At 44.9% G+C, this 26,848-nt stretch overlaps 1 protein-coding gene across 1 annotated transcript in view; it reads right to left on the bottom strand.

The window, feature by feature from the left end:
• snd1 (staphylococcal nuclease and tudor domain containing 1) overlaps positions 1-26,848 on the bottom strand; it is a 172,342-nt gene that overhangs the window by 5,877 nt on the left and 139,617 nt on the right. Inside the window, exons 18-22 of the mRNA XM_029248955.1 lie at positions 25,814-25,955; positions 12,716-12,839; positions 10,025-10,094; positions 7,902-8,015; positions 5,268-5,471 (exon numbers count right to left, since the gene is read on the bottom strand). Of these exons, the coding sequence (XP_029104788.1) occupies positions 5,268-5,471; positions 7,902-8,015; positions 10,025-10,094; positions 12,716-12,839; positions 25,814-25,955 (654 nt within the window). The remainder of the gene's footprint in view (positions 1-5,267; positions 5,472-7,901; positions 8,016-10,024; positions 10,095-12,715; positions 12,840-25,813; positions 25,956-26,848) is intronic.

Raw genomic sequence — 26,848 nt, 5'->3', positions numbered from 1 at the left:
GTGTTCCATCTCACACACAGAGATGGAAATTAATTGGGGAGTTGTTTCTCAGCGGTACTGTCTCCACGGCCTACAGTGGGTATTGACAATAACAGTATTGACACATGGGAGAAACCTCAGCAGTCGAGGATTTTGCACAGAAGCAACTTATTAAAAGTCTTGGATTTGGTCCATTTCACTTGTTCTGCCTGCTGCCAAAATCTGACATTCACCACTACGAACCATACTGTTTATCATAGTAAACTTGATTTTTTTTCTACACTGTAAATTAAAAAAGGTCATCGCATTTATTCAGTTAGTGGATACTTTTCTCCAAAGCGACATAATGATTTAAGCAGCTGGTAATTTTACTGGAAGAATTCAGAGTAAGTAAATACCATGCTCAGGGGTAACCACTACGCTACACTAACCTACAACAGTAACGCGACTTTGAAGATTAAAGTACATTACAGTAATTTCATGAAGAAGGATGTGAAAATGTGGGAAGGATGAACTCAGTGGTGACCCAATACAGCAAACTAATCAAAGTAGTGCACAGCTTCAATACGAACCTACCGATCCCAACTCAATTATAAATAAAATCAAAAAGAAAAAACAAAAATTACAGCCACCACCTTGTACTCAAAAGACCAAGAGTTCCAAGCCCTGCTCTAGCACCCTTGATCTAGGTACTTACCCTGAATCGAAGAAGTAAAAAAATTACCCAGCTATACAAATGGGTAAATCCGTGTAAGTACTTTAATGCTGTAAGTCGCTTTGGAGAGAATTAAATATATCACAACATTTTTCTGCTGTCCAAAAGGTTCCATGCAGCTGCAGGTCTATCGAGATGGCTGCTGCAAAACAGCCCACTTTCTATCAGTATTTGTCATGCTGCTTCGTGAAGTGCAGTAAATCGGCACAGACGTTTTGTTCAGGACCGCTGATCGACAGCAGGGATTGTGACCGGAGACTTGTCATTTATTACTCAGAGCAACATAAAAGATCAGTCTCCACGGGAGGGAGAGTCAAATTGGATTTGTGAGGATTGTGGGATATCATTCAATTGTAACATTCAAATCGGGTTTCCTTCCACCTTCATTAACTTCTACAATACATCTTATCGGGGGGCAAAAAATGTTCGCAAACACATTTCGCCCGAGTTAAACAGGCAGAGTGAAAATACATTAGCGAGACCAGAGAAACCAGCTCTAAATTAAAATTTCATTTGTTCACCACCTGATTTTCATGTGAGTAAATAATGTTGTGAATCAAAGTCACATTGTAATGTGTGTAATTATAGTATAAATAGACCTATTTACTTCAGTTCTGAACAGTTTATAACAAGACTTTTCAATGCCCTGTAAAATTAGCATAACACTAGAGTTTGGGCAGGAGCTCCTTTGGAGGATTTAAAAGCGTATTTCGATCAGAGACACAGCGACAACAAGATCAGCACCAGACCAACACTGCATACGCAGCCAGTCCGTTATTAAAGAGGAAAACATCAACTTGGACCTCAAATGCAGCAGTCATTATCGCTAAAGAACAGGCTCAGTAATTTACACATAGGCTGGGTTCTTGTGTTACAAACGTTTGAATCATGACTTCTCATAAATGCGACCGTTCTTCCATCTATTTGTTCATTATTGCTTTCCCTGCTTTTTGAGAATTTCTTGCAGAGCAAATGTCACCTGCAATAACACTCCCGATCCTCAGCTGGCAGTAAAGAGCACCTGAATGGCGTAGGAATACGAGAGAAGAATAATTCATTAATTCAACTCCCTGCCACAGTATTTACAGCTTGTGTTTTTTGACAATGATACACAAGATGAAAACTGTGTGTGTGTGCGATAAATCATTTGACAATCTTGGTGTAAACAACGCCTTCACTTTCAGTAATCTAAAAATAATTTTAGTGTTAATGTTGCCTTCTCCAGTTATATCTGTATCTGATAAACTTTTGAAGCTGGACTTTTCCAGAGAAAAAAGCACATGTACAGTACAGTCTTCCTTCCGCCGTACGTGGGTAGAGGTGCTGCTGGAGAACTGTAACTGCAGAAGCTTCGACATGTCATACAATTAAAAGTGGAGATGCGGACGTGCACCACCTACTAACACACTTCATCAGCAGCCCTCACTTCTTCATGAAGAACTCAGAGCCATAGAAAAAGTACATCTATCTACATTAAAAACTTGTCCCTTGGTTCGGAAGAATGTTTATTATTTCATTCATTTCTGTGCATATAAAGGCCGCTACAAATTTGTGCCGAAATATGCTGGGCAGGATGTACAATAACACAGTGCAAATGAATATTATCAGCAGACGACACACTGAAGGGAACAGTCTGAAATATCCAACCATCCATCGGCGCCGTCTCTCGGGAAGACGAGATAATCAGAAACAGAGATGCTACTGTCAGGCTGGGATGGATGGACCCACGGCATCCTCTGCCAGCGCATCTCCCGCGGAAAAAAAAAAGTTTCGTAATAATGGTCTACACTTCCCTTTTTTGATTAGTTGACACTTTCCTAAGTGAATCTCAAGCGCTGCCGTTCAATGGCGGCTGCGTGCCCCTGGGAGGAGCGGCCTTTCGGCTCCCAGCCGCACCGTGCTGTAATTAGAGGGCTTGGTGGGGGCGCTTGCTGCACCGCGCTGGGGTCAGTGTAATCGGGGTTGGCTCAACATTACGTCGCAGCAGACGCCAGTAAGTAATTAATCCCCAAAGTAAGGACAGGTCTCGTGGTGCTGGGCCTGTTCTGGAACCTTCCTCCCTTCTAACCTGCTTGGGATATTTAGAGTAAATACATGTGATAACGACGGCACAGCAAAGAAAAGAATGGACTCCTGGACTCACGTATTTATCATTTCACTCGTGCGGTGACAGGAGCAGTGTAATCCTCACTGCCGTAAATCGAGCATTCAATTTGAGCAGCAGATAGCAAGATTATTTCCATACGACGGGGCTTTAAATTAAAATGGGGCTTCTTTACAGCAGTCATATTAAACCTAACTTAAGAGCTGCACTGCAGCTTGCTCAGCAAAAACTGTGTGTCACGTACACACGTGTTACACACAGCGGGGAGCTGGACAGAGGTACAGGCTCATACATCACCATTTCCATAGAGCTGGACCGCTGAATTAACTGCCACCTCCAGCCCAAGCAATGGGTGTTGGCTGAGTAACTGCAGGGGGCGGAGCATTTGTGGGTGTGGGAGGAGCTCTGGGGCTCTAAACAGCCTGTGTCCTCAAAACTCAGCACTTTAAACAATTTAAATTAAATTTGTGCCAAGTGTCGGACTGGGGCCCTTGTTTGGTATTGAGTGGAACGTTTAAATTTACATTAATTCATTTAGCTGAGTCTTTTCCAAAGAACAACCAAAACTACTTACACCGATTTACCCATTTATACTTTATCATTATTAATTTAGCTAACACTTTTCTGCAATGAGAACTACTGTTTAGGAACTTTGCTACTTAAAATTATATTTATTTGACTCCTCTCCAAAGTGACTTGCAATAGTATGTTAATTATAGTGATTTAGCCATTTATACAGCTGGGTAATGCTTACTGTATCAATTAAGGAAAAGTCCTTGATCAAGGGCACTACAGCAAGGGATGAGATTTAACCCTGGGCAGCAGCTCCGACTACTGTGCCACCTGCTGCATGAAGTTACAAAAAATAATAATAAAAACAGAAAATAAATCAATTAAATAAATAAGCAGGCAGCTGGCTACCCCTTCAGAGCTGTTTTGTGCACTAGGGGTGTGACAGCTTTGGGAATTATAGAGGAGCGGACAGGAGTCCAGCAGGGACGTATTTATGTTGTCCTTGTTGTCATCAGACTGTTAATCACAGGTCCTGCAATGGGTTGGGCTCTGTGGGGGGTAAATCGATATGCGTATAAGGGGAGGGTTTGAGAGGCCAGTCATCCATCATGTCAGAATTTCCCCAAATGGTGGTGGCTGTATGTTTCCACGGTACACAACACACAACAAAACATACAACCTGGCCTCATTTGGTGCTGGAAAAACTATTTTTCTTCCCCTATTAAAGTGGCCATTTTTCTTTCATTTTTCCCCCCTCTTTGCAGTCTTCTGTACTCATCGATTTGTCCAAGCGTGAGCAACGATTCCAGGTAAAAGCAGGAAACGGATGATATTTTAAGGAAAGAAAGACAACATACATCTGCATAAAGCGGAGACTTCTTGCACGTCAAATGAGCTCCGGAAATGACACGACAATTCCCCGTCAGCTATTGAAAGCATGCTGGCGCTGTGATCGCGCACACCCTTGGTGGCACTCGCTCAGCATTCGCTTTGTGCTGCACTTTCAACCATTAACAGGGTTTTTTCTATCCGTTCTATTCTCCTCTAAGGCGTCGGGCCAACAGTGTGAACCCATACCCTTCTGTAACGGAGCCCTAATGAAAGCATGGTACACAGAGTGGCGCGCTTAGCCATGGCGGTGCGAACGGAGCCTTCCCTCGGGAGCCTCGGCCGCGGGACCCCCCCAATGTGCTGTCAGCGGCCAGTGCGGTTCAATACTTCACCGTCAACAACTGCTCAAAGGAGCGCTGGCTACATCGATGCCCAGCTGTCTGTCTGCCGTTCCTCCAACTGCCTTTCAGAAACCACTGTCCTAACAGCATATCACCAATCAGTCTCAGAGTATGTAACATGATGATCAGTGAGGAATCCGATGCTGCTACTACAGGAGCAAACACACACACACACACACACACACACCAGTTCAAGACAAATTATACACAGGTAAAAGAATGCCCTACAAAGAGTACTTGTCCACACTGACACTCAGTACGGAGGGCAGCAGGAGGTGTAGTGGTTACAGCCACCACCTTCAGCTTAGAGGCCCCAAGTTCGAACCCCACCTCCTGCTCAATTACCCTTGATGATGGTACAAGGTGATACAGAAAAAAAATTACCCAGCTGTATAAGTGGGTAAATCACTAAGTCACTTAACACTGTGAGGCATTTTATAGAAATAAAGTCAGGTAACTGAGTAAATAAGTAGCTCAACAGTATGGTTTGAATTGCAAAAAAGTTTTGGCTAAATTAATAATTATAAATTAAGTAATATTGTCCATTTTTGGTTTTTCCAAAGAAAAATGCAGGTAAGTAAACATGCAAGTAAAGTCCCATGTACAGAGCAAATCAAATTGTGCATTACTGTAAGTAGTCAGAAGTTCTTATTCTGTCAGTAGCCTCTGTGTGTTTGTGTAGGTGGGTAGGAGGAGGAAGACAGCATACAATCATGTCACTCACCATCTTCTGCAGGTGCTTCTCCTTGCGCACCTCCACCATCACCAAGCCCTCCTTGACCAGGCCAAGGCCCACGTCTTCCTTGGTGTCGGCAAACTGCAGCGTGACGTGTGGGCAGCTCGCTCCCATGTACTCCACATTGAGCAGGCACTGCGTATTCTGGATGTCCCGCACCACGCTGTCCACCGCATCAGCCCGGGCATCCTCCTGCAGCACACCAACAAAGACACTGCTAGTGCAGCAGACCACTGGTCTACACGTTGTGACTTCACTGCGAAACCACACTGCTTCTAAACCGATCACAATGTGGTTGTCATGGTCCGAAGGCCCTTGAAGACCACTCTACCCCCTTGAACCTGGACCATGACTTCTGTCTTCACACACACTGGACCTATGCTACCTTGATAAGCTGGTCCTTCTAATCCTTTTAGCCCCCCCAACACTGTTACTTGGTCCCTCACAGGTCTATTTTCCTCTCCTTTATTGTGATGAGTTTTTTTTGTTTTCCTTTCCTTAGCTGCAAGTTGCCTGAGTTACCATTTCCACCACTATCTCTGCTTTAATTGGTCACTGTGCCTCCAGCACTCACACATACACACACAGTCGGAAACTGCTTGTCCTGAGTGGGGCCGTGGAGAGCCGGAGCCTAGCCCGGCAACACAGGGTGCAAGGCTGTAGGAGGAGGGGGGACACTCAGGACGGGACGCCAGTCCGCCGCAGAGCACCCCAAGCAAGACTTGAACCCCAGACCTGCCAGACAGCAGAACCCGGCCAAACCCGCTGCATCACTGCGCCCTCCTCCTTTAACACCTTACTGATATATTCCACAAACTAGCACCACTTCCTTCTTACCTTGAGGCCAGTTACATTATATTTATTTATCTGACACTTTCCATCAAAGCTTCTTACAATACTAAGCTACTTACAGCGATTTGCCCACTTACACAGCAAGGTAATTTTTTTAAATGAAATATCGGGTTAGCACATTAATCAAGGGTACTACTACTGCAAAACGTGAGATCTGAACCTGGGTCCTGCGAGTGGAAGGTGGCGGCTCCAATCACACTGATACCTACTGCCGGACACCACTGTACCACTCTAATATCTGCAAAGACACCTGATCTACCTGCAAGAATTTCATCTCAGCATGATGGACCTGCAGTCCTGCCATTCCATACTTGTCCTTCCCTCTTAGGCCCCCCTGTGAGGAAATTTCAAGGGATCTTTATGACAGTCAATATATTCAAAGAATGGCTATCTTGCAATACTTCTGTTGATGGCCAGTCTTAGCACTTACTGACTGTATCAGATATTAACAGCATGCAGAAGGCTCTACCAAGAGGGTTTGGTTCGGGGGGGACTTGTATGTGTGGCACGGACCTCCTGCCCAGGCAAAACAGTGGTTGTCCACCACGCCAACGCTGACACCTCGGCCGAGTGTCGAAGAAGTGCTGCTCCTCTATTCATGTGTTATCGCAATGCAACAGGAGTAGCGCATTGCAGTGGGAGGGCAGTGCTCAGTGACCGGGCCGGCTTCTGCTCCGGGACCTTCTGTCGGACCACCACCCCCCCGCATCGCCTTTGGTGCGCAGGCCTGTCTCCGTAGCAACCACAAAAGCAATTTGTCCTTGGGGAGATAGAAGCTTCTTCAAGGAATTATTCTGAAGGCTTTTTTGCCCACATCTCTAGCACTGTGGTTATAGAAGAATCTAGAAATGTAGTTGGATACAAGCTTACCAAATCAATGTCAACCAGTCTATGTCAACCATTCAAAAAACCATTAACAAAAAGTCTGATTGATCCACCTCAATATTCTTAAACGACAACCCAAATGAATACAGTCATGGGACGGAGAACAATTACTCTTATACACTTGGCAAAGAAATGTATTTTACTACAGGAGTCGGCACCTGATGTTTCCGCTGTTAACAGTGCAAATGCCTCAAGCGTTTTGACTTTCTCACACTGCAAAATGGAGCATATATGATCTGTATGAACAGTGATGTCTGGAATGACACTCACAGAACTTACTAGATGGTGCTACGTGACCATGGCTGTGAAATACTGTAACCTATTGCCCTCATGATATGTCTGCAGGTATATTTGCAATTTCTCTGTGCACTTTTTCTGCGTCTGTGTTGCAGTGACCCAGTGCGGTTCTGCTGTTAATACAATTAAAAAAAAAAAAAAAAAAAAAAAAAAATCACCACAAACATCTTTATCTGCCTCCAGCTTCCGCACCAGCCGGCAACTTCATTTTCAGGGAATAAGGGATGCGAGAGTCAGAGGCTCATGAATATCAACAGTGGACAGAAAAGGCTGAACATTTTAGGATTATTGATTTGGTGGCGGCTGCAAGGTGCACCTGTCTACACTCTGGGCCCTCGGGGGAAGCCAGGTATCACACCTGGCCACATAGTGATACTGCGTCGTTGGTAGGAGTAGACACTGGGTTAACCCAGCAATGATAACGATACCCGTTCAGGGACCTGCTGCATTAAGATCTCCGCAGCTGTGACTTACCAGTGATCCTCTCTCTACTAGTCGCTGGAGGACATGGGTCAGAGGCACAGCACACACCTTCACACACTTCCTTGCGTAGGGTACTCTGTGTGGTATGAGGAGCAGGCTACTTACATCCTGGGGCACCTGGATATAGGCGAAGGCGTACTCCGTGGCCTGAGCTGGCAGAGCGCGGATGCTGAAGGCCGGCGGGAGCGCTGCCAGTCGGGTCGAGGGCACTGTCTCTCTCTGCAGGTGGGGAGACAAGAGCACTGTGTCAACACTGTGCCGCACGTACTGTTTCAGCTCTCGAGAGGTACCGTGCTATAGGGCCTGTTTACCATGCTGATCCTGAAATCAGAGTTTTCAGGCAGAAAACTAACTGCACTGTTCAAATGCGTGAGGGCGCCTGCCCACGTGCGCCCCCTGGGTCGCCCCTCCGGCTACAGTCCCTCCCTGCTGCGTTTCCAGGCAGCAAGCGGGAAGCGCGGGCTGTGGGACTTTAAAGAGCCACGCAGCACTCGGCAGGACGGATGCCGAGAGACCGGGATGAAAAGAGGAGGCTTTGAAGGAAGTGACACTGGGCACCCTCCCACAGAGCTGTGCGCCAGCCTGCGGGCCCACCTCGCGTGGGGGCGCTGTGTGGGCAGCGAAAAGGCAGAGCCGCTGCAAGTAAATAAAGTCCAAACTCAACGTGTAGGACCAGTAAACATCAATATGTTTAAGGAGGGCTAAGGCTTTGGTCTCACAGGGCTTTAAGACCTCCTTTCCGCAGCCAAGAGAAGGTCCACGAAGACAGGAGGCCTTCTGATCATTTCAAACCGAGTTCTGACACTGATCCAAGTCAAAAAGCTTCACGCCATTGTGAAGCGTAGGAATAGATTTGCCATGCAATGAACACAAATGTACAAGCTGTATGAACACTTTTGCAAATTTATGAATAAATGTGCATCCCCTAGAGAATATTCCCATATGAATATAACATGACCTCTAAGTGTTTGACAAGCATGATTATTTAATGATGAATGGAGACTAGAGTTCAGCGTTGCACTTGGGCCCTGTTTTTCCTGAGTGGGAACTCTGTCGCGTGTCGAGTGTGACTCCGTGTGTCACTCGGTCGAGGGGCTGCACCGCACAGCAGGGTGAAGCCGCCTGAAGGGCCTAACATACACATCCCCCGCACAAGGGTCATCCGGCCACAGAACAGTGTGTTTCACACCATTGTTGGCCAACGGTTCAATGTGTATTTGACGTTTACAGCCCAGGAGCTGCCCTGGGGCTGTTGCAGTAGAGACACGCATGTAAGAAAACATGCTACTTGCCCTGAAGGGGGAGGCTGAGTGGGTTCTGCTTACCCCAGACACACACACACACACACACACACACACACACACAGACACACACACAGACACACACACAGACAAGACTCAGGTTTATACAAGGGAGGGAGTTTGGCACATGGTTATATAAGAAACTCCATAACAGTTTACCGCAGTGGCTCCCAAACTCACAGTCGCAACTGAAATGCGGGTCACGGGGCAGTCTCAGAAAAATAAATATTACTGTGTTATAAGATGATTGCTTCACCGGCACAATATGAAGGATTACTGAATTAAAGTACAATAATAATGAATAATACAGCACCCACAGAGACCTTATATAACAACGATCAAGCCCATTCCAGTCACAGAGTTGGGCACCAAGAGGACCAGTGAGGGGCCTGATGTGAACCAGCACTCATCACAATGTCATTTTATAGACAATGTGGAAACTTTAGCATTAGAAGAGCTTCACCTGAAAATAAAATCGTACAACAGTGACCACCAAGAAAATCTTTGTGTACTAAATTAATCTTTATGTAAATCTTTTTTATTTGTTCCAATTAAAAACTACTGGAAAATCATTATGTGTTGGTCATTAGTTGACCAAAGCTGTATGAATAAACAACACATCAAAACGATTTGTTGTTAACACTGCATATACCAGAGTTCAGCATCTCCAGGACAAAGTTGCGTTCAGGGCCTCTGCTTAAGAAGTTCAGTAAGCAGTGGATTAAATAGGACTGACTTTGAATCACTTATGCAAGCAGGACAAACCGAACCAGTAATAAAGAGACCGACAGTAACAAAGACAACGACATTTCAACCATCATGCTTAGAAAAAAGAAAAAAGGGGGAAAAAAAAAAAAAAACAACAACACGCAAAGAACATGGCTTCTACTGGTGTCAAGGCAGCCGGAGCAAGGCAAGTGTACTTACGTTGCCATAATCAATGTAGAACACGTGCACCTTGGCGGCGGATTCCATCTTCTCCACTCGTGCTCTGTACCTTTAAGATGAAGGGATAAGACAGAGAAATGGTGAATGGATTAGTATGCTATTTCACACATGGGTTGGGGTGATTTCTTGGTGCAACATATCACCGTGAACTGATCTAGAGGTGGAGGTCACGCACACAGTGGACAAGGGCCAGGGGTCTCCAGTTCCGCAAACACTTGTTTACATTTGTTTGTTTACATTGCGGAATTGGAGATGACAGCCGTGTCCATTTACATTCGCCTGGTTTTTAACCCTCCTGAACCCCCCTTTGGCGGAGTGACGCCCGAATCTCAGCTCTGCACCTCAGGGCGGTTTTGCAGTTGCTCCAGATGGACAGATTGATGCATCTGCGGCCCGGCTTCCCCCGCACCGAGGAGCGCGCCACGCTGGGGGTAGGAAGGAGAATCGGAGGCACGTCGCTTCCAAAGGGCTTGTTCGCCCTGGCAGCAGTTCAGTGGGATAAGAGGAAGGTTCTCCACGGCCCGTGCCAGAACAACAGATTCCCTCGAAGGGCTGCGTTCATTAATGATTCATAAAGCAAAATCTGCTTCAGCTCCTCTCCTGCTCAGTGCCGCGACTCCGACACTGTAAAGGAAGCCTTTTTCTGAAATATTCATGTACCGCTGCTCACGTCTCCTCTACCTGTGCGGTGTATGCATGTGTGTGCGCGCATGTGCATCTGGTTCCTTAACCCATTTCCTGCCACATCTACATAGGTGAGAACAGGAACCCCTGAAGCAAGTGCAGAAACACAAAGCTGGAGGGGACCGAGCACATTTGCGTGTGAAAAGCAACTAAAACTAACATGTTAGTTATGGTGCTGCTGTCGATCTTGTGCTTTATTGAACACGTAATGGCAGGTGACTACCTGGGTGTGTACGAGTGCGCGTAGGTAGCCTTCAGCACTGGACATTGCCTCCATCCCCCTTTGTCAGAGCAGCGATGCTCCGGAGCGCCGTCTTTGGAGTATTTCCGTGTTCCGAGTATACGAGTGTGTGTCGTGCTACCTGTCCCTGTCACATTTGGTCAACACTGATCAATCACAGCCAGACTCGGAGGAAAATTAAATATGACAAAGAGAAACAGGGTCTAGCGGAAAGGAAGGGGAGCTAATGGGGGCCGAGGGAAACGCTCTCTAATAGGCCCCGTGCTAATGAAGGACACTAGATAGCGGATAAGTAATGCAGGGTGTCTGCACACCACGAGGAACCACGAGGCACCGACGCCTTGGGTCACTCCATACTGGAAATTCAAGGGACCCAGGTTGGAATCCCACCTCCAGCTGTAGTACCCTTGATCAAGGTAATTACCCTGAATTGACAAAGAAATGGTCATGTGGAAAAACCGACTGCGGAATTTCTCAAGTAAGGTCTAAAATCTCAAGAGCTTCCAAGACACCAGAAGACGACATCGCTGCGTGAAAATACACTTTTGGCTCAAAGATAGTGAAGGTTGAAGGACGTGGTGCCACCTGCTCCACCTCTCAGCACATCACCACTGCACTTCCAGCTGGAGCTTTAATCCAAACCAGCTGTGGTACCTCTGGAGACGGTGGGGCTGCAGAACACTTGAGCACAGCTCCTTTCACAAGCTGGTCTTGCTCTTCCTTTTAAGAACAAGAAAATTTGATGTCCAGAAGCCTTTCTGGATGAAGGAAACTCGTGGCTTGATGACTTGGTGTTCTGCTGGAGATGGGCAGCTCTGGTGCAGGGACCTGCTCTCACAATTCATCGCACCACAGAGTGCAATGCAAACCCAGCGCTCTCAGGTCTCTCACAGCTCTCCCAACAGAGCGAGAAGAGCTACTAGAAGTTTCTTCAAGTGCCCATCTTGGACAGCACAAGGTAAACCTTGTGCTTTGTGCTTTTCAAAATGCAGTATGATACGAATAAGGCAAGACCACTCCGTTCCTCTCTGAGTGGATGCAGACTGAATGGGGACAGACACAGCTCTCTTACACAAAGTCCTGCGGTTCAGAAACACACTAACTAACCGACTATTACTAAGAATGGGGCACAGGGTGGCGTAGGGGTTACAACGGTCTGCGTTCGAATCTCAACTCCTGCTGTAGTGCCCTTGATCAAAGTACTTACATTACTTTAAATAACCGGGTGGCACAGCAAGTAGCGCTGCTCTCTCACAGCGCCTGGGTGGTGTGAGAGAACGTGAGTTCGACCCCTGCCCAGTCTGTGTGGAGTTTGCATGTTCTCCCTGTGTCTGCGTGGGTCTCCTCTGGGTGCTCTGGTTTCCTCCCACAGTCCAACGACATGCTGTTCAGGTTCCCCCATAGTGTGTGAGTGTCACGGAGAGAGTGTGTTTCACTGCTGTATGGATGAGTGACCCATTGTAAGTAGTGTATCTAGCAGTGTAAGTCACCTTGGTGAATAAGGTGTGTGGGCTGGTAACAGTACATATTACCCATTTTAAGTCGCTTTGGAGAAAAGCATCTGCTAAGTGAATAAATGTAAATATGATACGTTAAATATTACCCAGCTGCATAAATGGAAAAAACATTGTAACTGCCTAAACGTTATGAGGTGGAGAAAAGTGTCCTCTAAATGAATTAAAAAGAAGTAGTAATAAAAAACGCTTTTGTACTTGATACTAAACAGAGCTGCGCTGCGTTCTTACCATTCTCCATCTGCGAACTTGGACAGGCAGTAGTCCCCGCGGCGCGGAGTGAAGGCCCCCTCGACGGGCGGATGGGCGGCAATCTCAGCACGCATGGTCTCCATCAGGCTCTCCAGCTGGGCACCTGTGGGCGGGGGGGTCGAGCCGCTGGTCAGCACCATGTCAACTCCACCGGAGGCTTGCCGCCGACTTCCGGCCAACAACCTTGAGAAGGACCTTACTCATCCCCCTCCCCCAACACCCCCCAGCGCAACCTCCCCGTCCACTCGTCGTCGTCACAGCCGCCGCAGAGCATACGCGTGTCACTTCGCCTTTATCTGGGCTGCAAACCTCGCTCGGAAGCTGACAAATCAGATCGGTAGAGGCAAATGAATGCGGACGCTGAAACACCAGAGAGAATTAAATGTACGTCATGTAATTGGGCCGCTGTGCATAATGAATGCGCGTATGCGAGAGGGCGACTCATTTAGCAATGTCAAGAAGGGAAAACACGGCGGGACAGGCTGGCAGACAACATGCAGGCGAAATGAACCCACACTCTACCGGGCGCCGGCGGAGCCTGGGGGCGCCTGTGATGGGTTGACTGGCACCGCCTTGGGTGTGGGGTGGTAACACTTGCCATTTAGTCATTTCTCAAAGTGATGGATGAAAGTTGAGCCGTTGCGGCGGGTAATTTTGCTCCGATTTCACCCATCGCAGAAAGCAAGGACGAGGCTCTTTGGTTTCTGCCGGCGACATGCTTTGTGAAGGATTGCTCCGGCCCCCCCTGCGGAGCTGGCAAAACCTGCCAAAACCTGCCACCGTGCTCTGGTTTCTGACTTTAATGGTATGGCGCACAGCCATCAGGGCCATGCCTACACACACTGTTGGGACACACCCACCAACCAGCTCTGAAGGCAGGCACACATTCGCCAATTTCAAACACTGAAGTATCTGTGTTGACTCTGATCTGAGAATTGCAGTTTGACACACTGGCAGTAGATGGTGTAGTAGTTAAGAGTCACTACCTTGCACTCAAAGCACCTATGTTCGAATCCCACTTATACTGCCATAGTATCTTTGATCAAGCAACAATTACCCAGCTGTATAAAGATGTACCCAGTTGTACATTCTGCAAAGTTGCTGTGGAGAAAAGTGTCAGGTAAATGAAGTAAATAAACTAAATTACATTTGTAATTAGCATACTTGGCTAAAAAAAGTTACCATCAATTAAAATCGCCACCAGGTGGAAAAGCAGCTACAGCTTGTGCCTTTCAACTCAAAAGACTAAGGTCAGAATCCCAGTTCCTTCTGATGTACCCTGCAGCAAGGTACTTATCCTAAATTGTTAAAAACACACAGATGTAAATATTGGAAAATCACTAACTCGTGTTTGAGAAAAGTGTCAGATAAATAAATAAATGCAAATGTAAAGCTGTCACTGTTAAACAATCTCATATTATTTCTTCCCCACTGAGAGCCTATGAATAAAATCAATAATATGCTGCACTATCGTTCCACTATTGTGAAAGCGCTGAGCGCCTCCCAGCCGACATCTGATGACGCTCTATAAAACAGACAAAGGAGCACCTTCTTTTTCATGTCAAAAACTTTAAGTGCAGCCTGCATGGAACTTTAATCGAGGCCGCCTCCTGCGTTAACTACACTTGGGAGAAAAAAAAGAAAAAAACAAAAAAAAGAAAAAACTTCAAGGCAGTCATCAACAAATCAATGACTAAAAATCCATTAGCAAAATAGCGGCCCAATCTTCGTTAGATCACACAGTTTGTGCTGTCAAATAGCTACGCTAAAAGGTTCATTAAGAAAAGTAATTAAAAGGAAAGAATATTACAATAAGAGATTCCCTTTTTCTATCTGGTTTCAAAAAAAAAGGGAGAGTGGAATGAGTTTTATTTGGCATATTCCAAATCGCTAATGGAAGCAAGGGCCATCATTAAAAGCAATGAGATAAATTTCACCTTGGTTTGTAGTACAGTAATTGCATTCGCTGAGCTTCAAGATCTACGGTAACGAGTGACGCACGCAGTCGATATGGCGAGGGCTCTGTTCAGCGGGTTTGCAAAAGGAGCGAGCCGGTTTCGCACACAACACCCATCAGCGCTAACCTGTCGGTAAACACAGCGCAGAGGTGAGGGGTCAAGTGAACCTTAAGCCTCCTAGGTCATGCAGCACTAATAGGGTCCTTAAGTCCTTCCAGTGCTACACTGAAAACCAAACTCCAACAGCTGATGCAGCCCAACTGAAGGACGGGCTTACCGACAGCTTACATCAGCGTCAACACCCCACTCATTCAGGCTGCCAAACACAGATCTGCTGACTAAACGCACCGAAGTGAAACACCCCTATACTTGAGATGCTTCACAGCTCAAAGAGAGAAAACTGTTCAGCGACTTCAAGACATTATATAATTAAGAGGCTGTCCTCGACTTATGACGCGGTTCCATGCTGCAAACCCCAAAACACTGTACTGTACAAACCATAAGGCTATATGAGCAATTAATATATATGAACACTATACTGTATAATAGGTCTCTGTTATATTTTTCCACTAATTTCTCATATTATTGTTGTTAAAACATACCAATATAGAACACAATGTAACAAATTTTCTGTCGAATTTTTTGCATTTTCTATTCAGCTTTGTAAGATTAAGTATACTTTGCATGCTACTTTTTACTATACAGTATATCAGTTTCTTAGAAAAATATTCCACTCTTGAAATTAGAAAATTTTGCCAAATTTTTGCACTGGATTCCAAGTACCGAACATTCCAGTGCCTTCCAGGATCTGATGCTTTCCAGAATGTTCTGATGCCTTTTAGAATCTTCCAATGGCTGTAAAGTACCAAACTAAAATTGATGCTCTAGAAGAACTAGTGGTATTTTTGTAGTCAGAAAACTTCAATCGTAATCAACGCAAAAATCGACATAATTAAGAACTTTGAAAAATTTTGTCGCGTTGTGTTGTACAAATACAGTATAGTGTTATGTTTTCATGCTGCACTACATTTTCAGTTTCCTTCTCATTTCTTCTGCTTTGTCTTTTTCGACACCACTGGAAAACTTGCATTCTCTCTTGCTGATTACTGTAAAAATGGACTACAAATTAAATGTTCCGTAAATAAGTTTTTGCAAATGAAAGGCAGTTCCTGACAGACACACTGAGTGAGTTGATCAAAAGTTTGGTGCCTTGCAAGAGCTCAGTCAGCTCATGTTACCGATGTTACTGATGTTAGAGATAATAGGGCAGATGTGGCGTCTGTCCTAAGTCTGGGTCAACGTATATCGAATATATCGTGAGTTGAGGACCACCTATATACAGCAGTTTGATATACGATATGGCGTTTTACCAATTTAAAAGCATCCAGTAATGTTCGCATGTTGAAATACTTGTACTTTACAGTCAAAAAAGAAATGTCTTTTCTTAAAATGCTGACAAACTTTGATGGCCCTAATTATATATGTCAACTCTAATTTTATTTAAAGCCAGGAGCAATGAAGCACAATAAGCACAAACAAACTGTTGGGGACTCCAATCTAATTGCTGACCACATAATGCGAGCTCTGCAGAATGTCGAAAAGTTAATTAGCTTATCCTCAAAGCATCCTCATGCATAAACAAAGGTTGGAAAAAAATAATACCCGTCATTATCCCATTAAAGACACTGATCTGGTACATTCAATGTTAGATCTCTAATCTCTCATTTCCACTGGAACGTATGCATAGGCTTATACAGGATATACACTTTCCGGACCCACCTGGTACAGTCATACTTCACATCAACATACACTTGTGCTTGTTCAATTTAGAATGCGAAGCCATCCCAAGTGGACCCAGAAAGTAAGTATGCACCCAAGCTGATGGAATGTGCCAAACGATCAGGTTTACGCTGAAATATCTGAGGAAGCACAGAGCTCCGTCATTCTAGTGTCGTACACAGACAAATAAAATACAGAACCCGAGCACTGTTGAACTCCATGCCAACTCAACTGCCGTCTCAGACAACATATTTACTCCACAGTTACACCTGTGTGTGTGTGTTAAGCTGACACGTAACAGGCCACTTGACTTATATAGCCTCAACTCATCTGGCAGAGCAGCACTGCCGGGCAATAATAATTTATGATTATTAATACATTTAAGAATATAAGAAACTTGATACTAAATTATATTTCAATTGTATACCCTTGCCTCACCTAACAGGGTTAATTTTTTCCATGAAACCACCCAGTTTGGCAAATTGCCATTGTATCGGGGCTTGAATTGCCTCGAGTTGACAGAAAAATGTTAGCGAGTAACCCAGACGAAACTTATTATAATACCAAACATAAAGGGAATTTTTATGCATAACAGTAACAATAATATATTTTGAGACAAAAAATTACTTTAACTTGTCTTTTAACGTTAATTTGTCATTCATTTATCCATTATCAATAACTGCTTGTCTAATGCAGGGTCAGAGAGGTCTAGAGCCTACCCAAGAAGCACAGGTTGCAAGACAGGGTACACACAAGGGGCCACGGGTACACTCTGGACAGAGATGTTTAGCTGATTTGGCTCGGAGTTGTTTATATTATATAGATGAGTGGAAGGATGGTTGGATGGACAGATGGATACATACATAGATAGGTGTTGGGGACCTTCTTGCTCTCTTGCACAGCACTTTCCCAGCAGTCAGTGATGCTATAAAATCTACATTTTGCAATTTCAAGTAAACAAAGAAACATCTGGCCTTCTCAGTCTGATCCGCTCGGCTGACTGATATTTTGATAGTATTTGCTACAGCCAAACATGTGCAGCGTGCAGACTTGCACATGTCATTTTGCACATCATTGTGCTGCTTAGGCTCCAGCTGCGGATCCTTGGCCAAGCATGGAACCAACACCAGGCAGCACTAGCAGAACTGAAACCGGGGATGGCGACAGCATAAAAACTTGCAGAACCTCTCTGTGAGAATAACACATTTTTCTGAGCAGGCGTCACCTGCTGCACGGACTCCCAAATCTTATGAAAATATGATCCAACAAAGCCGTGCAATTAAAGGCCTTGGTATGCGAAGGTCTCCGGTACGTGCCGAGTTCGGATTGCACGACCTGCACAGCCTTTCTTCTACCTGGTGCTCCTTGACCGGAAAATTGAAGGGTAATCCCGAAAAATAGGGGACAGAGCAGAATGGGGGGGCTTCTTACACCTAAATTAAGTACATTTGGTTTTATTCTCATTCAAATGAAAGGCGCATTAAGAAGGCTTTCTTCAATATTCCTACATTACGGCTGAACGGCTTCTCTCATTGGATGCGGCGGGGATTACGCATGTTCATGCGGCTACACTCGAACACACTCCATTTATGGCCTGAAAGAGGCTGCGCATTTCTCTTAATGCGTATCCAAGCACACAGACGGCGGTCTAGTGAGAACCTCAAAGTTTTCGGTTTATAATTAAAAGTGTTCAAACTGCAACAGCTGATTATCTATTAGCAACATCTATTATCAAACACTCCCTTTCAAAATGTGAAGGGCCAGTAGGGGGAGTAGCAGTTATAGCAGCTACCTTGTGCTGCAAGGGCCCAGGTGTGATCCACACCACTACTGCAGCACCCCTGAGAAAGATACTCACTGTGAACTGACGGTAAAAATTACCCAGCTGTATAAATGGGTTAATCATTGCAAATAGCTTAACACTGGAGTTGCTTTGGAGCAAAACTTCCGCTGAATAAATAAGTGCCCATTTTTCCATATCAATATGTAGCCGCACTTGCACTTGTTACATGTTAATTTTGATGACAATTCCCAGTTAAAAAAGTTCATAAGTTGACGCTCAACCGTGACATTTTTTTCATACAGCGCTAAGCTACAATGTATTTATAAGTGTGAACGCGGTGAGAATGAAGCAAAAGAAAGGCGTGCTTCCCACAGAGGTGCCCAAGCAGGCCTTTGTACCCTCGGGGGGGCGCAGTCATTCTCACTGGATATACCCAGACTGTGTTCCCTCCAAAAGGTTGCTGTTGATGTCGCTGTGTATTGACTCCCCCCCACTGAGAAACTGATTAAAACCAAGCCCCATCTGGGCTCAAACCATCGCCTGCACTGTCTAATGAGGGTGGCAATGGGGCACCTTCAGCACTACACAAGCACAGTCCTCTCTCTGTGCCCCAGCTGTCAATAGCATTTAGATATTCCCTTAAGCCACAAAGAAATATAAATATATAAACAGCTTAATGAGGTTTAATACTGAATACAGCCTGTAAGTTTGCTTTCATTTGGGATGAGTGCTAAGTTAGCTGTCGCTCTGCGGCTCCCTCTGCAAACATCATTTAGCAGCAGAGCAGAATTGGACGGTGAACTGAGAAATGCTGCAGGAATGAGAAATGAGACCGAAAGAGAGGTAAACACACCGGGCTGTTGTGTTGTGCACTTTCGAGTCACATGCATCTTTATGTTTTTAGTTCTGTTTTATTTTCATCTTTCATCACATATTTCTGTGCGGAGGGAAGTGGAAGCCACCCGCCTTTCCAAAAAAAGTTCTGAGTCGGCAGTATAGGGCACCCAAAGAGAGTAGGACAGGGTCAGTTCAGCTCGCTTCCACGGTGTTCACAGCTCGTGTTTGATGGCGGAAACCAACAAAGGTTCAGAGCAGAACTCAAGACCACAGATGCACAACTGCTGTTTGCCCCCACAGGACTGCAATAACACTTTCTGTCCCCTCCCATCACTGGGGGACTGTCGGACAACCGTTGGTCCTCAACTGGCGCAGCTGGCATTGTAGTGGTTGGAGCTGCTGCCTTTTGCTCAAAGGCCACAGGTTCGAATCCCTCCAGCTGTAATAACCCTGAGCAAGGTACTTACCCAAAATCGCTCCTGTAAAACTACCCAGCTGGATAAACAGGTAAATAATCTAAGTCGCTTTGGAAAAAAGCATCAGCGAAATGAATAAATGTCAGTGTAAACTGCTGCTGAATCACTGTTTGCATAACCTTAAGCAGTCTGTCCTACCTACTTGTCTAAGCCCAGGCAGAAGACATCAGGGAGAATAACATGCATTTAATTGGTCTATCCTGTGCACTAGAATACAAAAAAAGGGGGAAGGACGCCCATATTCAGCGATGCACTACTGTGAGAAAGCTCCCAGGCATCCTTGTCACCGACGTGACCTTTACAACTTCAGCACATCACGTGATGAGCTGTTTACCTTGTGATCTGCTGAACGTGACACGAGGGTCTTGTTTACTCAGTAATGGCCGATGAGCTAGAGTTCACCAGGGGCCAAGACGCAGCAAGAGAAAGCAGTGGAAGTCATTAAAATATGATGACGATGGCACTGTCCCCGTCTGTGCGGATGCCAAACTCCAAACAAAACTGAATATGGGGAGGCTGCCAATCTCACCGCTTAGAGTTATATTGGGGGGGGGGGCTCTGTTTTCAACTTAAATTAACAGGTTTTCATTTATAAAAATAATGATAACACATATTTTGGTGTCATATTACTTGAACAACTAGCCATTATACAGATAAGTAAATTAGTGAACATCCATGATCTTGTACGTTACATCCTTGGATTAACATTGTTAGATATGGGATATGGATATGCTGATGAGGAAAGGCTATGCTGCTAATTACCTGTTTCTCCACTCCTGGTACTGATGTGCAGATGAAGCCGTGATGCGTTTCAATGAGGACACTCTAAAAGCTACATTAGCGAACATTATCTGCACATCTCACCGAGTAATAACTGTTGGCCTGTACTGAAGTGCAAAAAGGAGCAAGCAGATATATATAGTATACAGGCCTGGTGTGTGTATGTGTGTGTGTGCGCACGCAAAACAGGTTGGGTTTGCGTTACAATTGACTAATTCAACAGCCAAGTAAGCAATTTCCTTTTGAAAAGGAAGCGGGGGCCCAGTAAGAAGAGCTATGGCCTCTGGACTTGCAGGCTGCAAATCTGAATCCCGCCTCCTGCTGTTGTACCCTTAATCTGTGTACTTCCATCAAATTGTGCCAGTACATTGTGATCATTCTGCATGAAGGCATAAATCACTGGAAGTAGCTTAATGCTCTAAGTTGCTCTAGAGTAAAGTGCCAGCTAAATAAACAAGCAAACAAGATAACATTGTGTTTGTGAGCAGGAGCCATGCATCGCCACTGGCCTAGGGAGAGGGTGGGGTGGGAAGGAGAAGTAAATAGCGCTTTTCTGGATGAGCTCCATCTTTCTTGCCTGGCACCTCTGAGACAACTGTGCAGAGTTTGCCGGACACCACAACGCTTGGGCGGTGGATGCTGGCAGTGAACTGCTCGCAGCATAACCGTGTAATTACCTTTCTGCAGAGCTCTTGGGCTGCTCCAAACTAATACACAGTGCCAGGTTTCAATCCTGCTCCGTACCAAGATCTTCAAAGGTGCAATGGGCTCGTCACTCCTCTGCAGACCCACAGTTTAAACCCTTGGTTACTGCACCCAGACCAGTCGGGGAAAAAGTCTGACTGTAGCCAGAGCTTAAACATGTGGCATGTGATGACTAGTGGATTTAAATAAGACAGTAAATCACCATGTGAAGGACACGAAACTAGATGCCGGGGCCGTGCCCCCTGCCAAGCCACACCTGTCCTAACTTTCACTCTTGCCAGGGTTACACATCTGTAAGGCTTTTGACCGAGAAACTAATTATGTTCTGCTCTAGGAGAGTCCATTAAATATATAGTGTGGCGATGCCCCTCGAATTCATTTCCAGACTAGTCCAATCACAGAGCGCAACGATTTCACTCCAGCCACACATCACACTCCCAGCAATTTAATCTCACTAATTAAAAACTGAAGAAAATGGGGGAAGCGTCCTGTCTGCCCCCTTGTGAACTGACATGAAAAATTATACTTTACTTTTAGCAATGATTTGAACTATAACACATTGAAGTTTAGACTAAGGATGGATTACAGATTCCATGAACTGAGTCTAATTATACAGGATAATGATGTATTGAAAACAAAGTACTATAGCGCAAGACGCAGCAAGAAGCAAATATATACATTTATATGAATGGTACAAAAACAACTGGTGTCTAATTCTGGTGCTGAAGTCATGCTTTACTCCTTTGGATAAAGCCATGAAGTATTATGGAGTAATTAATGAAGAGAAACTACATTTCTATGGTAAGATAACTAATGTTAACTATTCAAGCAAATGTGTCCATTTTAATGGGATTTGGTGATATTCTAGTATAAATGGGTGATAATTTTATGTGAAGGGAACACACAGAAATTTTTACACTGAAACTAATGGTAATTAGGTCTTTGAGTGATAACTACATATAAGGAAATGAAAGACTCTTTTACATTAACACCTAAAATAAATGGAGACATCTTTGCAATGTCATCTCCTGCAAAGTGGGTTACACATAAAACTAAGCTGCAGCCTCCAGCTGAGCCCTCGAGGAGGACGTGGTTTAAACTGTACCGAGCCACATCGAACGTGCGCTCAATGAGATCTCCCCTACCCCTTCTAGCACCTTCCAACAATTTCAATGGACCTACAGTTTGGGACAGCGATCACGTGGTTGAGACAGTGATCAGAGCATGCGGTACCCAACTTTTTGACCTCACAACTCTTTGGACGTGAATAAAAAGATACGCACAACTATATTTAATGCTCTTTTTGTTAAATGGTAGCCCACCAATAAACACTCAGAAGGAACGTAGGAGATATAAGTCCTCTGAAAAAGATAAAGAGGCAGAGGGCAAGGAGAGAGAGCAGGGGAAAGGGAACGAAGAGGATTTTACAAAGGCTCAGGTGATTCCCTCTCTCTCTATTCCCCAACCTCTTGGTTGACTGAGAACAAAGCTGCGGTGGCAGAGATTGAAGATGATTAGGGGATATATTAGAACCAATTCTGAAGAAACATGAAAGGGCAATTTTATTATTAAAAGCCTATTTAAGATGAGGAAAAAAATCACTATATTTATAAGAATAAGAGCTGAATTATTGAAGGTCTTTGCTTTCCAGGGGGCAGGAATGCTTCTCGCTTAGAGCCATGTACTGTAATACGTATTCACCGACATGAACCTCCTTTAGGGTTCGTACCCGTGTCATTGAGACTCAAAGTCAGGGCAAGGAGCCCTGGTCACATAACCTCTCGATTCCTTCTCGTCTAAGTTATATTCCAACAAGTTTATAGCTACAGCTAAAGGAACTGGAATTTTGATTACGACCACTGGGGCTGATGTTGGTTTGGTGCTCATTCCAACGTGTGATACCATACAGAAGCCACTCGCAGTTCTTGTACATAACTGGCCCTTTGGAGAAGAAATGACACAAGCTAATTAACTGCACCGCACTTTAGCGCTTTTTGACAGCCTCTTTATACATTTGCGCTGACTGCAAACCCAGGAGAGACGGGCTCTGAACACGGCACAATGTTAAATGGCTTGCGGAGAATGTAAGCACCTGCAGTTTCCACGGTCAAGGTCACCGTGCTAATTGCGGTGTCAACTGATGGGAATGTCATACTTTTAGCCATATAAGCCTGGTTACTGAAAAAAGTAATAATGCAAATTAATTAATTATGAGAGCACCAAGTGAGGGATGAAGATAATTTTACAGCCCTGAAATCCCTAAAGAGAAATAAGAGCAATCATCAGCGGCACATTGAGATTTGACTCAAAGAGATGGCAGCAGTTAATGGAAGCCCAGCCCCCACTCGTCTGGCGACAAGCGGACCGACCTCGTGCTGAAACAACAGGAGCCCGTGAATGTTAGCGGAGAACCTGGCATTGGTCAAGAGTCATCATAGGGTGGCACGGTGGTGCAGCAAGTAGAACCTGGGCCGTACTTTCTGACTTGGGTTCAAATCCATTCAATTTGCACTGGGACTGCGGCTAAACGCTTTCTGAAAAGAGCAGAGTGAGGCGAGAAACTATTTGGTGCTGGTTAAGTGTCTGCAGTGTTCCTCAAGACATGTTGTGCTGGTCACTCACACACCGGAAGTGGCATGTTTCACCACGAGTGAAAAGAAACTTAAAATTAATTCGGGGGGGGGGAAATCAATGAGTGCAGAGCACAATCTTTCCCCCATTTTTTCACATATTTTTCGATAGCTGTATTACTATTCCGATAATTGATTTTATAAGAGGAACGAAAAGGTTAAAACAGAAGGTTACAACAGATTGTTTCACGGGTGCTTTCAACAATTTTTTTTTTTTTCCCCCAAACTGCATTTTATACTGGAATCCTTACAGAAATTATAACTTTATAGATAAACATGTTTCCAAAAACTTTCCCAGAATTCCCCAAATACTCTGCTGAATATTCCCCCAAAAGGCAGGTAGGCGTCAGCGTCTCAAAAAGTCATAAGCATAGTGACAATTTGCTTTGGACAAAGTGCCTAAAAACCTGGAGATGAACTTGTACTGCCAACAAATCACTGCAGAGCCTTTCTGTTACAGAATACGCGTGAAAATTTCTCTGGCAAATTAGGGTGGAAATTATTTATCGCGTAATTAGCTCTGCAATAATTTGCGGGGTGCCAGATTCACAACTGTATGGCCACACACCACAATTAGCTCCAACAATTTCTTGTATATTAAAAGTTTGCAGAGAAATAGGATTTGGAGTGAATGAGAGCCTTGGGGCGTCGTGATATTTATGCCATTCATGAGCATGTATATTTCACATGCTGGGCCATTAATGTGGCTAAAAGACACCATTACATGGGTGACCGAGTTATAAAACCCCATCAACCGTACACAAGGAGAAAACAAAATGCAGCTAATTTGCTCGTTTCCTTTCAAATTCTACTTCATATTCTGTGCTGAATCCCCCCTCCACATCATTAATTATAACAGCATAGTAAAATATTAAGAAACCATCATCTTTGTCGCTTTGCATAGTGGAAATGGGACACTGGTTGTGGAGGTCACCGAAGGGCAAGGCTACTAAAGGCATAACGTGAAAGTTGAAATTCAACATCAAAATAATATATGAAAATAAATGCGCTCTTCTTAAACCGCAACATGGCAGACAAAGATCTGGATGAGCTCGAAATATATCTCTTCTCCCCCCCCAACTTTTTTGGCTACAAGCAATTACACGGCTGAGTGGCCAGTCCTGCCCGTCACGAAGGCCGGCCGGCAGTGACGCCACCTCCATCTTACGTCTCCGTGCACCGACACCCAGCGGGTGCACGGGGTCCTGTGTGGAACTGCTGTTCTCAAGCTGAACCCAGCACAGCAGGCTGCTGCGGTGTCAAAACTCAAGATTTATCTGAGCAATTTTGCACAAAAAAAACAAACAAACAAGACTCCTCATTTGCATGGATATTGGATAACACAAAAATGCACTGAGACCGAAAAAAATTTTACAGTGCGGCACAAGGCGAGCTATACGCTGGTCCTATCCCACAACGCAACGGGAGATGGAGGGGCAGCCTGCAGCGCTCATATTTTCATTGCTGCGAGGACAAGTCAGGTTGCTACTGCTTCCCAGTGCCCAAACAAGCTCTATATGTCCTCCAGGGACAGGCCGAGGGCTCTCAGCGCGCACATGTTCACCCTCCACATAAGTCCCCAGGGTGGAGCAGTTAAGGACGACTGCAGTTCTTACATAATTTGTCTACGTCTTCCTAATTCAAGGCTTCATAAAGTCTTTAGTGATAGGCTGGTTGCAATTTCTTGGAATCTGGGTTTCCCCAAAAGGATGGTCCCAATGCACAAGTGCAGCACGTCATGTCCCGCTAAAGTGCTATGGAACTCAGATCACATACACGTGATGCTGGTGCTAATTAAATTCACCGTGCGATCAATGAATGCGCTGCCAGTGCTGTTTCACTGATGTACACTGTTGTTTGCACTTAACGTACTGCAGTTTGCTCTACGGTCATGTAACTCCCTCTAAATAGCCGTAACAGATGAGCGATTACAAAGCACACTCTAATCAAAAGCTACCTATAATCTGTATTTATGCTGTCACTCTCAGATTCATCACAAACAATATTTCACTAGGACGAGACTCGCACAAGGAGGTCATGAATTAAAAAAAAACTGCGCTTTATCTAAGCTTATGGCCTATTTTTTGAGTAAAGTGTAGAAAAGAGAATGGAATTACTGAATCACTCACCAGTCTCAACGTCCTGGGTGTAGAAGCGGAGGCCGTCTGTGATTTCTGTCACGCACATGGGCCTGTAGTTGGCCACCCGCTCCTTCTGCTCGCTCACCTGGACCACCTCCTCCGTGGGCTTCTCTTCATAGTTGGCCCAGATCTGTCACAGCACAACAGCAGCAGAAATCAATAAAGGGGGCAGGATTCAGGGACAGGCCATACCCACTAATCCCCCGCCCCCCCCAACCAATAACCGGCTGCTATTAAATTATTTCTCAATGATCAAATGGCAAGTATTTTCAATGGAGGACGTGGTGAGTGCTCAACTATTTTGATGAACAGGAGAGAGAAGGAGCTGATCCCTTTATGATCCAATTAGAAGCAGTTGGAACAAAGATTTGAGAAACAGGCGAAAAAATCAGGAACCGCAACATTACAAAAACTCAACGGAACATTCCAGAAATGGGCCAGCATGACCTAAAATATTATTATCCTACTTTGTGCTAAATATGCCATCTTGGTAATGTTCCAGGGCTTGTTGCACCTCATTCTGCCACACACTAATAACAATTTCAAAAAGTTTTATCAAACAATACAGTAAAAAGGCTCATTACTGATCTTCAAACTGATGGTTACATTACTGGCCTGGAATCAAAGAGCATGGAGAATGTGGTCTCATCAACATCTCCAGCTCAAGTACGGCAACCAAGAGAACACAACGGCAGCAGCTTCGTGCATAGGCTTCGTATGTAGAGCAAGTACTCTGTCAAACACACCTTCCGCAGAGGACACACTTTTCACGCACTCCGGCACTCATGAGTCCACCTGTATTCTTCTTAATAGCAGCCAGTTACAGGAGGTCCTCGACTTATGATGATCTAGACATCGGGCCGCCATCTCATCAACTATATTAATTTTCCAGTCCCGACGTTTGCTTGAAATGTGTAAGGAGGGCCGCTCAACCTGACGTACGGTAACATCGACTAGCCATGCTGCCGAAACACACCCATATTTTTTGTTCAATCAGTCAGTGTGTGTATCAGTGACTGTTTT

Source organism: Scleropages formosus, chromosome 24, assembly GCF_900964775.1.
Source record: "Scleropages formosus chromosome 24, fSclFor1.1, whole genome shotgun sequence".
NCBI classification, from domain to species: domain Eukaryota; kingdom Metazoa; phylum Chordata; class Actinopteri; order Osteoglossiformes; family Osteoglossidae; genus Scleropages; species Scleropages formosus.
Note: the sequence above shows the minus strand (reverse complement) of the source record. Positions and strands in the feature narration are given on the sequence as shown.